This window comes from Sylvia atricapilla, chromosome 14, assembly GCF_009819655.1.
Source record: "Sylvia atricapilla isolate bSylAtr1 chromosome 14, bSylAtr1.pri, whole genome shotgun sequence".
NCBI lineage: Eukaryota > Metazoa > Chordata > Aves > Passeriformes > Sylviidae > Sylvia > Sylvia atricapilla.
In genome coordinates, this window is record NC_089153.1 from 8,129,968 (window position 1) to 8,141,795 (window position 11,828).

The window sequence follows — 11,828 nt, forward strand, 5'->3', positions numbered from 1 at the left end:
TAATCAATAGACTCCAAGAACACAATGTGATCATAAATCAGATAGTTTTGAGAAAACAGGATCCAGGTGTCACCAACACTGAAAGGTTAAAAAGTCAAAGCGAGGAAGACGCATCTTACTTCATCATTTTGAGACCCCACCTCATAAAAAGGACCACCGACCCATTTCAAAGAACAAACTACGCATGCTTAATTGCTTTTTGGCTAATTACCATCCGAGCAGGGAATGGGATGGACCAGAGTTATGAATATGCATTTGTGTTTTGGGTATTCAACACTTTTGTACATAAAAAGACCCTGTGATCATCTGTAAATTGCGGTGTGTATTTGGGAACAATCCCGCACGCTGCCCTGCGTCGTAATAAACACACACTTTCTAACTTCAAACTGTTAGAGAGTCTTTGTCCGTCATAGTTGGATATTGGTATTAGATCAATATCCATATTTTTTTTAAAAATCACTATGATCCTATACGCTCTTGATTTTTCAGGTGGCGAAGCAACGCGATTCCTCCTCTCTACAACTGAACGGACACACGGGGCCGGATCAGTACAGGGATAATGACACACGCGATTTCTTTACTCCATTTTCATGCAGGAGTTGTTCCGCAGTGAGGGCGGCGAGGCGCCGGCCCAGGCGGCCCGGAGCTGTGCCGGGGCACGGAGCCCGGCCCGAGCGGGGCCCGGCCCGAGGGGGGCCCGGCCCGAGGGGGGCCCGGCCCGAGGGGGGCCCGGCCCGAGGGAGACCGGCCCGGGGGGAGCCCGGCCCGAGCGGGGCCCGGCCTGAGGGAGCCCGGCCCGAGCGGAGCCCGGCCCGGGGGGGGCCCGGCCCGGGGGGAGCCCGGCCTCAGGGCAGCCCGGCCTCAGGGCAGCCCGGCCCGGGGGGAGCCCGGCCCCGCGCACACTGCGGCCGCCCCGCGCATGCGCGCTGTGCCCGCGGGCGGCGCCGCCGGAGGGCTCGGGTTGTCATGGAGGCGGGCCGCGGGCTCCGCGCCCCCTGCGCCGGGAGGGCGCCGCGGAAAAGGCGCCGCGCCTCCCCTCTGCCGGGGACGGTCGCTGACCCGAGCAGCCGGGCCGGTGTCTCCCAGATGTGCCGGCGGCGCCTGTTCGCGAGCGCGGGGCCTCGCGGGCCCCAGCCCGCCTGTAAGCGCCTCTCCCGGGCGGCGGCGGGGCTCGGGGTGCCGGAGCCGGGCCGGTACCGCCGGGAAAGGGCGGGGAGGGGGGAGAGAGGACCCTGCGCTGTGCTTTGTCTGGTGTGTTCTCGTGGGGAGAGATGCTGGGCAGGGTAATCCCGCTAAGGTTTCACCAACAGCGTCCTCGGTGTCCGCCCAAAGGTTCCTCACACGTATGCCCAGCGCAGCGGGTCCTGTGTGAGGTTGGGAAGTGGTTTCTTGTTATCCATGTCCCTCACCGCTTGGAGAAAGCAGACTGCTGTTCTGGAAACAGGAGCTTCTATTTTACTTCTATGTTACTTGTATTTTAGCTGCTAGTTAGCAATAGGAAGGCTTTCTTCTCTATATGCCTCCCCTCCATTTAATCGAGCTGGAAGGGGGCGCTGAGAAACGTCTGGACAAAAGCCTTGCTTACCTTTGAGAAAATAATGTAAGTATTGCTTGGAGTCGTTACTCAAAAGGAGCTGCCTTGTTGTTGAACGCAGTGCAGCAGATACCAAGCTAAAAATTTGAGATGTGTTACGGAAAAAATGCAGTTCAAGGGAAAGGATGAGAATCAAGTGAAGGCTGACAGTAGGGAGAAGACCAGCGTGGGATTTCTTGATCTTGACTGATCTTGGTAATTTAAAAGTAAAACTTTGCTGTTAGAGGGTACAGTGAACATTTGTTGTTGCCTTGTTCCTGCTCTGCTGGCTCCTGCTTTTATGTATTTAGTGTTCCTTTGCACAGGATTGGGTGCAGCCAGCTGCCTGCAGGCTTTCCATATGCTTGAGAAAAAAAGAAGGAAAAGGATTAGTCCTGTCCATATATATCATCCCTGTCCTGAATTCCCAAGAAGCTTCAGCCAAAGGGCTTTGTGTGGCCCTGGGGAAATGCAGTGACTCAGACCCAGGTTTTGGTGTGGGGATCCTTTGTGGTCATAAAAGTGTAACTCTGCAAAGTTTGGCTGTTTCTAGCTCTTGGATAATGAAAGCAAAGCACAAAGCTAAATGAGTTACAAAACTAGTTTCAGGACAAGAAAACGCATCTCTGAAATTTGCTGGTTACTTATTAATTGTGTCATTAATGCCATTTGGGATTATATACAGTGAGGACCAGTTTATGTCGACATCCTTGATACTCCTAATAAACTCCATTTAAAACTGAATTGTATTCAAACTACTTTGAATCAAGGTAAAGGTTGCTTCCAAGGTGGTGGGTTTTTTTCTTTTAAACAACAGGTTTCTAAAACACGAGAAGTGTTTCTTTAAGTCTGCTTTTCGTTTTGTTTTGATATACTGCTGAAAAAGGCAAATTCAGATTTTACATTGTTTGTGATAATAGGGTCAAAAAGTGTTAGGAGTGTAGAAAGTGAGACCAACTAAAGGTTCCCTGTTAGAAATAATAATCTAGATTCTAATGTTGAAATTATCATTACTGAACTGAATATTTATTCTCTAGGCCTGAAGAAAAAGTTCAGTGGGAAAAACCTACCAAAGATTAAAGAAAAAGTTGGATATACTGACGAGAGCTCTCCATGCAACCAAAGGTCTGCTAGAACTCAATTCAAACACACCGTTGTTAAGACTTGCTAGTAAATGATATTGTTTTGCCTTGTGAGATGGCTCTTGGAATGATGCAGTCTGGATTATCAGTGCACTCACGTTTGTCAGATTATTTATTGACACCCCATAAAGACATTTTGGAGTTGTTGCCTTTATCTAAAACACTGTATCTCTGTGCTTGAACTTGGTTCTGGTTTTCAATTGCAGCAGTCAAGTGACTGCCAGAGAAACAACAGACTTCAAGATAAAAGAAGAGGAATCAGGAGAAAGCAGTGTACCACTGAAGGTGAAAATGCTGTCTTGCTTTTTATCTACTGGTGATGGAGAATAAATCAGAGAAATGTGACACTTAAATTCTTTCTATATTCAGGTAAAATTTCTATGAGTTATGTCTGTGTGAGCCCAGACATTTTTCAGGCTGAACTTGGTTGTGTATTTTGGATTACATTTTCTGTGTCTTTGGCCAGAATAAAAGCTGTTGGAGCTACTGGTAGCATGAGAAAACATCAATACTAATTATCCTGGACAATTCCTGTAGGAATTGTGTTATGGAAGAGGTCTCAGTAGATTGTGATTCCAGAGAATTGCTCACTTCTTGGTCAGGTACAGACCTTTGGCAGATCACTGATGCTCTTGTGTTATTAAAACTGGAACAAAGTGATTGGAGATGATGGTGCAGAAGTGTTACAGGAGAGTTGATACTGCAGTGGCAAGAGAGTAGTGAACCAGGTGTGTTTGAACTGAAGTCTGCTGCAGCAAAGAGCACAGGTGATACTGGTATAAAACTATTTTTCTTTAAACATAAGCTACCAATTATTTACATTTTCTACAAAATGCCTAGTTTTGTAGAATCTACTGCCTACACATCATAGATGTTTGTATTTACAGAAATGCTGTAAGATTCTGAAAGCGAGGACTGGGTGTCTGAAAAAAACAAAATAAAAAGAAATAAAGTTCATTACTCCACCTCTGTTGTAAGTTCAGTTGATGTCATTATGTCTTCGATGGCAGTCTCATCCAGCAAAGATTGCAGGATCAAATGATGGGATATTCATAATGAATTTTAGAGCTGTAAGATTGCAGATTTGTTAATGTACATGAAAAACCCTGCTACAAATGACACTGTGATTAGCATGCTTAAGGGATGAAGTACCAGACAATGAGTTTTCTCAGCATCTGCTAATGTAGGATGATATTTAAATGCCTTTCTTTGTCTACATTCAGTTTTCTCAGGTTATCTGTACTGGTCTTTTAATTTTAGGAATCCAAAATAATCAACTTTGAAAGTAAAGGAAGTTTGAAAAATGCTGAAGGGACTTCAAGTGAGTATAATGGCAATACATTATATTGTTAAATATATTTTATATCAATATTAAACTAAACGTAAAATTCATGATATAATTTTATTTCTGTAAAAGTACTGGTTTTGTACTGTGCTAGTGTAGTCTTGGCTCTGGCTGTGTGATACTAGAAAGTGAAGGTTTTGATACCACTGGCTGAACTTCTGTCTCTTACTGCAGCCTGGGCTCACATGAATTGGTTGTAGGCAGCACAGACAGACCCACAGCACCTGAGAGAGTCTTAAGCTCAACCTGTTGGAAACTACATAATCTTGGTTTACCATTGACATAACTAGGTGTGGACATGAGTTCTTCAATTTACTCAAACCTGCATTTCTAAAAGCTTGTGACCTATTTAAGAATTACCCTGCTAGGGGCTAAATTCTTCAGGTATGTTTTGTGAGCCTTGGACAAAGAAGGTATCTTCTCTTGGCTTCTGGTAGTGTATGGAAGTAAACAAAGGATGCTCTTTGCTTCTTTAACTGAATTATGACTCATGGTAAGATTCTGACATGACAATATTTAGCTCATTACAGGAATGAAACTCTGATAAGGAAATCCTGATGGTTTGTACAATTAAATAGATCTTTTAGCCACTTTTTTTTTCTCTTTCTCTAGGTACAGAAATTACTCTGCCCACAGGTGTTTCCACCTTTCTCATAGAGTGTTTAGATGAAGATTCAGCTGCAGATTATAGCATTGCTAATGACAGCCTGAAGACTTATTCATCCCCTGAAACATTCAGAGATGGTGACTTGGGTGAGAGTTTTGGGTGACTTCCTCTCAGTTTTATTTGATGTAGAAAATACGGGGAGATTGTCTACAATAGAAAAACTAGCAGTCTCTGTTGGTGTGACTCACCAGGTCACACTTCTGCTTAACACAGAATCTGAGTATCTGTCCTCTCATCTGGTGTGAATCAGGTCCTTGTGTAATTTGAATCCCACTTTAAACCTAAAGTGCTCACTGTTGACACAAGCTGTTTATTGGGAATGACCCAAAAATGTGTGTCCAGTCAAATTCTTTTCCAAACTTTTCTGCAGCTGTTTGAGCCAAGACAGTGCTTTAATTTTGCTTTTTAGTTCCTGTCCTGCAAATGTGATTGCTTTCTGTTTGGTCACAGATTTAATAACTCAATGAATTTCAGCATAAGAAATCTGCACTTATATTTTTTATGTCCAGAAAGATGCAATTTTTACTCTGTGGACCTTGGCGAGTACAAGAACTCTACTCTCCTGGACTCCAGCAAAGCAGTGACTATAGATAAGATACCACAGATCTCAAATCTTTCAGCAATATTAGGTAATTCTTTCCTACAATACTTCAGGATATGAACATAAACAAGTTTCACTCTGGTGTGAGGAACATGTATGAAATACGTAATGATCATTTTATGTAAGGTCTTTCTGCATAATGGAGAGCAGCTCCCTGCAAGTGGTCTGTGTTTGTTTCTAATATTGTACTTTGTAAGTCAGTTTGCACTAAGAAATTGCCTGGTCTAAGCTGGCATAGCTTTTCCATAAAGTTTAGCTTTCATGTTTTGGGTTTTTTTTAGAACCCGTACCGGAGGATTTTCCAGACCAATGCATTAGAAGGTAATTGCTACAGCAGACTCTTTGATGCACCTCAATGTTCAGACTCTTCTGAGAGATACTTAAACGAAAGGCCAGTACAAATAAGCCTCTGCTCCTGCAAACACATCTGTGGAGTTTCAGCTACCTGTGTCCTCACTAACTTTGATATTGGTAGAATTTATCCCTTTTCACTCAACCTATATTTTCCAAGGATTTTCTTAATAAGAGTTTGGGTTTTTTAAATGTTAACACTCATTCAGTATAGTTGTTCTTTTCTTTTTTTCCTCTTGTAGAAAGACACTATCAAATTGCTATTACAGTTCTTCAGCATCAAGTGTTTCAGCTACACTGGCAGGTAAAATATGACCTGAAGCAGTTGTACTAGTTGTGAGAACAGAGTATTCTACCCAAACTTAAATGATTGCACAGTATGTAAACCAGGCTTCTACTGTGTCATTTGTCTTCTAGCACAGACTAAACTCAGTTTTGTCTAGAAGGGAAAGTGTAAATTGGAAAATCATCTTAGCAAATAAGACTTGGTTCTAATTAATGTTTTAGGAGAAGACAAAAGCAACCAGCCAACTAAAGTTTCACACCCTGCATTTTTCAGTTTAATCACCCATTATGCTCGATGAAAATTGACATTTTTTATTTACCTTACCCAGGAACACAACCATTCGTGTCATGCTCTATACTTGAGCTTATTTCATATCAGCTTCACAAATACATTGAGTCCCTGATGTAACTACACTTCCAATCTGTGACCGATACAGTTCTGTCTGTGGCCCAGGTACCACATAATTCCCTCCTGCTTCATTTGGACTGTAATGGCAGCAGAAGTTGCCACTGGTAAAGACTGCTGTGATTATGCAGGTCTCTGATCCCACAGTATTTATCCAGCTGTAAATAGCCAGGTGAACATAATAAGCAGCCTTGTTTATGGAATGGGAGAGGAGTAGAGCAGTCCTGATGGTGGGGAGGAGACGAGGGTTATGTTGGAAAGAAGTACTGTGTTCACATGGGTGGCTTTGGAATTCTTCCTCTTTGAAAACCATCCTGTAAGATGTGGGGTGGAGAGTAGCTGTGGTCTTTGTCTCAAAGTTAATTAATGTGTTGGAAATCTGTCACAGGAAAAAACCTCTGTAAAATAACAGCTGCAAGAGAGAGAACTCCAGACCTAAAAAGTGCTATTCGCTGTTCTTCACCGTTAGCACCGGAAAGCAAGGTGAAAGATCCTTAATAAATCAGGAAGCTGTAACACAAATGATTTGCTCCGTGTATGGGTGGAAAACTCCACCTAGAGGAATAGCAGTTCCTGCTGCACTTGTAAAGCATTGTTTGCAGCCAGGGCAGAGTGAAGATGCAGCTTGCATCTTCCTCTCAATAGAGGAATAATCATGGAGGTCCCCAGTCTCACTGTTTATCAGACTGGCTGTCAGTGGTACTGAAATGCATTGTGTAGAGCTTGACTATGACAGGGGTCTCTTTTTTTAGTGCTTACCAGGCTATAGATTCCCATTGTAACACGAAATGTAATTATTTCACTATTTAGCATGATAATCAAGCACCTAAAGCCAAAAGGTCGAAGAAAAGAGCAAGCCGTTTTAATCCCTTAGAAGAAGGTTCCTCATCGTTGGGGCAGCTTGATGCTCCAGAAAACACATCTGCCAGATCAAAGGGGTTCACAGCAGAAGTTCTGCCAACGACACTGACAGATGCGGTGGTGGTGAGTATTCCCATTGTGCCCCACTGAACACTGGCATGGAATGGAAGTGGGAGTTGTGAATCCTGACTGAAGTTACAGTTAAATAGAAGTGCCACATCTGAAATGTCTAAGCTGCAGTAAACTAATTCTTTGTCTTAATTTTAGAGAGCATAAGACCAAAAAAACCCCTGAGTGACAGGAATTCCATACTTAAATCTGAAGAACTAGTAGTAATTCTTAATGGAGTTCCTAAAATATTGTGTACTTACAGGAGAATACTGTAAGAGTAATAATAAACAGCAAAGCCTTTGAAACTGATACTGAGTTCTCCTCTTGTTTTGTTCAGCAAATGACTTCCACCATGCTAATCATGGAGGACAATAAAGTCCTAAACAATCCTGGTAATGCTCAGCCTCTAGAGCTAGATGTGAGTGTCTATCTGGTTTTTTTGTTTTGTTTTTTTTTAATTATTAAAACCAAAGAAATCATTGCTTGTGGCACATTCCATTTCTGCCTATATATATTACACTGCAAATTGCACAACAAACTGATAAATTCTGTACTATTAAAAAAATCAAACAGCCCAGTCTAGGAATTTGTTCTGTATTTTTACAAATGTAATGTAAAACCAGCGCTAGTTTCCTTACTTGCACAAACTTTTTGATTCAAAATTGATATTTAAATGCCAGTTTGAATTCTTTGGCAGTACAGGTAGTACAGTTCTGCTACTTGCCTCTTCACACTTGAGCTAGTGCATAGTTAGATAATAGATTAATAAATAGCTAGATTAATAAATTGAGTACACCAGGGTCTTCCTGAATCCCTAAATAGTTTTTATTTAAGCAACAGAATGTCTTTTGCATGAGCCAACAAGCATTAGCCAATCTGAATTGGTTTTTGTTATTTAACTGGGCAGTTATTCATGTATATTTTGTTTTTTGACGGAGCTGTAGCTCAGCTTGTCTCCAGTGTGTAAAGCCTCACCTGGGGAAGACCTGTTCCTGAATACCACAGGTCCATTTGTAAATTCAGAAGAAATTGTTCCTGCATCTCTGAGCTCAGAAAAAGAAATTGTTCCCCAAAGTCCAGAAGAAAAGAATATTTTAAAGGTTCTGATTTTATTGCACTTTTTAAATCCAGTTTTATCATGATAATTTTACTGTACTGTATATTTAATCCTTACAGTATCAAAACTGCTAAAGAGAATGTTTAAAGCTTTGATGCTTTATATTGATGCACCCTTTCCAATAGTATGTTGAGTCTACGCAAGTAGTCTTAAATGTTTTCTAGTGACATGCCTTGACATCTGCATGTAATTTCTAATTTCCGTAGAAGAAAGCTAAAAGAACGTTTCTTCAGTGGGAATAGTTGTGTGAATGAAATGTCATTAATCTTTTCAGCCTCTGTGTGACAGACAAGAAATCTGCTCCATCATTAGACTGTCACCAGGCCAGAGGTCTTCTCGGCTCCAGCAAGTTCCAGTTAAGTGGAAGGAGTTCTCTCTTCCCAAAGGAGTGCCTGAAGGTAAAGGAGTATATAGACTCGGTTCACTGTGCAGATGCTAACTGGTTAATTGAGTATTTAAAGGTTATTTGACTTTTTTTTTTTAAAGTCTGAATAATTAGAAAAATCACAAGGCTAAAAAGAGCGAAAGATGCAGAAAACTTCAACTCTCTGGCTTAATACTATTCTTGTGCCAACAGTACTTTATTAAAATTGCACTAACGTTTTCTCCTCCAAGGATCCTAGCACAGGAATTATTACAGTCACAGGCTACTTCAGAATTAATGCCTTATGATTATTCTGTGCTTTATTTCTAGGGTAAGCCTGAGTTGAACTTTGGTATTCACTGCCACCTCTTCACCAAAATAGTTCAAGTTATCAGTAATGTTTTTCTTCAAAAAATTATCAGTTCTGCATAAGGTTTCTGTTCTTTTCTCCTGAAACCCTTAACATAGGGAAAGCTCCTTTCTTCACTTCCTAAGTTTTTGTTAAACAAAAATGACAACTGTGAACAAAACTGTCTCATCACTTAACACAGAGGTTGAGCCCCTCCCTTTCCCATTTCTCATGAAGTTTCTTGGTGTACCACTGGATGGCACATGTCTTCCAAAGTTTAAAGTAGTTCTTCAACTTTCCTGAAAGTTGTGTGTCATTTATTCTGTTTTAATTCAGTACAGAGATACTGCGTGTGGCAGCTTTCAAAAATACTGAATACACAAAAAAATTTTATTTGCAGTCTCTTAGGTCCAATTGTCTTCTGTAGCAATAGGGAACAAAGAGATACGGACTCCCTTGTGGATGTGAAGGAAATCACTTTATTGTAGAAAACACTCTCCTTTTATACCTTCAACTTCCACTGGACATAACCAGAATTTTAACAGAAGAAGGGCACCCATGGGCTGCTCAGCTGCAGCCTGCTGTCCACGTGTCCTAGCACCCACTCACGTGCTGTCCATGTGTTCCTCCTGATAACTGCCTCTCACCCCCCAACTGACCTCTAACCATCCAGCTGTGCCCTCCTACAGGGCTTTCTGCTAAACAAACTTTAATAACATTAACAATTACAATCCCATGTCCCACAGTTTTCCTACTTTATTACCAGTTATATATATTACCAAGATCTAGAATGCAGGGAAGTGCTTGTGTATGTATTAATTAATGACACTCATCCAATGCTTCTGTGCAGATCAAAGAACTGGGATGCTGGGTCATGTGCCCAGGCAAATTGTGGTAATACAGAACACAGATTGTATTTGGTGAATCAGAAAGCAGCAAGTAGTGTTGTCAGAACAAAAGTTTGGTTTTCTTACTCCTTTTCTAGAGGGTCCTGCTATCAGGAATCAGACCCCACTGTGGTGGGGGGATTTATGCTGGATGTTTTGTTCTCTGTTCAAGGAGTCTTTCAGATTATGTTCGTTTTCATTAGGAATGTACAGATACTCAAAACTATGTTTCTCTCCTCACTGGCAAATGAGACCTGCAAGATCCAGATTCTTCCAGACAAATGCTCGCATTGGATATTCCTACTGAACATCTGAACAGCTGTTCAGATCATTGAGTTTTCTCTTACATGTAAAAATGTACCACTTTATTGATAATTATTTATCACTCTTTTTTTTCTCCCAGATACTATTACAAGTACCAAAAATTGGATCTACTGTAAACAGAGATGAGATTTTTTGGCTCTCAGCAGGAGTTAACAGAAGAAATTACTGTCTTGCTGCTGTGGCAGTGTGGTGAAACAGAACTCCTAACTAGTAAATAATGCTTGTATTTTTTTTTTTTTTACATGTATGTTGTTTGAAATGTAGTATGTGTGTCAGTAAGCTAGTAAATACTCAGATTCTTTATATTAAATTATTTTGTACAGCAACTAGATCCTGTTCTGGGCATTATTCTGTAAGGATTCCATAAAGATGATGATTCTTCAGTTTGTTTAGATAAGTGTGACTGAAGAACAGCAGACCAAATTGCTTTAATAGAATTACTTTTGGCTCTCTCTCTAGTAGCATTAGCATCTAAAGATGTGACTTAAGTTTCAGTGTCAACATGGGCTATGAAGGTAACTGTGTGTCCTGGGAGTGTCTGTGAAAGCATTCATATACTCTTGGGCACCCAGAATGCCACCATTAAACTCCTTGAGTGCTTAGGTCTGCAGAACTTTGGAGGTACAGGACTCTGTTCTGTTCTGACTCTGTGTTCTGCTGTAATTTGATTTCTAAACACGAATACAGGTCATCTTCACCCCATGACGGGGTGTGAATTGTGAATTGGCTCTGTCACCATTCTGGGAACATCCACTGCCATCTCAGAGTCCTTCTTGTTTCATCTCAGGTATTTCATAATATCACATCTCTTGGTCATTGTTTTTTCTAGTGGCTTCAGACTTAGAGAAAGTAAATGCCTTACATGAACACAATGGTGGGAAGAAACTCTTTTGTAGCTGAACTGTTTGAAGAGATGGGTATTTACCTTCTGGGTTTTCAGGTTACTGCTCACACTGTGTCCACGCAAGTCAAATTTGCAGTGCTTCCTGCTCAGCTTGTGGATGGTTAATTCATAAATGTTGTTTTTAATGTGCTGAATGTCTCAGAAAACACTGTCAAGAACATGTTTTTTTCCACTTGAATTCATTGCACATTAAAGTATTTTGGACCCCTACAGTGTTCTCACTACAATATCCTTTACTCAGACTTGATCTGAACAAAAAGGAAGTTTTTCAGTGTTTCAAAATGCTAGTATGGCTTTCAAAAGTCTGAGTTTGTTTCTCAGTGTTATCAACCTAGAAAATAGTTCTGTATTTCCAAAAAGAGCATGACAAGAAGACATATAAAATCCAGAACTATAATTTGACTGCATTTGAAAACCTGCAAAAGTTCAAACCCTGATCTTTTCCCCATTGCTCTGGGGTAGAAGGAAGTGCAAATAATTACTGCTGGATTAGTCTGTGAACAAGTATTATATAAACATTCTAAATGGCTCAAGGTTAAAA

The 11,828-nt window shown here is 41.0% G+C and overlaps 1 protein-coding gene across 3 annotated transcripts; it reads left to right on the plus strand.

Moving 5' to 3' along the window:
- The first annotated feature begins 966 nt into the window (after positions 1-966).
- On the plus strand, positions 967-11,497 carry MEIKIN (meiotic kinetochore factor). Of its 3 annotated transcripts, none has more exons than XM_066329003.1 (14): positions 967-1,141; positions 2,611-2,698; positions 2,922-3,000; positions 3,976-4,036; positions 4,673-4,813; positions 5,237-5,356; positions 5,610-5,649; positions 5,922-5,983; positions 6,759-6,853; positions 7,181-7,354; positions 7,680-7,760; positions 8,287-8,442; positions 8,734-8,857; positions 10,463-11,497. In XM_066329003.1, the coding sequence occupies exons 1-14, from the start codon at positions 967-969 to the stop codon at positions 10,507-10,509; spliced, it is 1,443 nt and encodes a 480-aa protein (XP_066185100.1). In that variant the 3' UTR covers positions 10,510-11,497. The 3 variants fall into 3 exon arrangements, with proteins under 3 accessions (XP_066185100.1, XP_066185101.1, XP_066185102.1); XM_066329004.1 differs by having other exon boundaries at positions 2,925-3,000; XM_066329005.1 differs by lacking the exon at positions 8,287-8,442.
- The last annotated feature ends 331 nt before the right edge of the window (positions 11,498-11,828 follow it).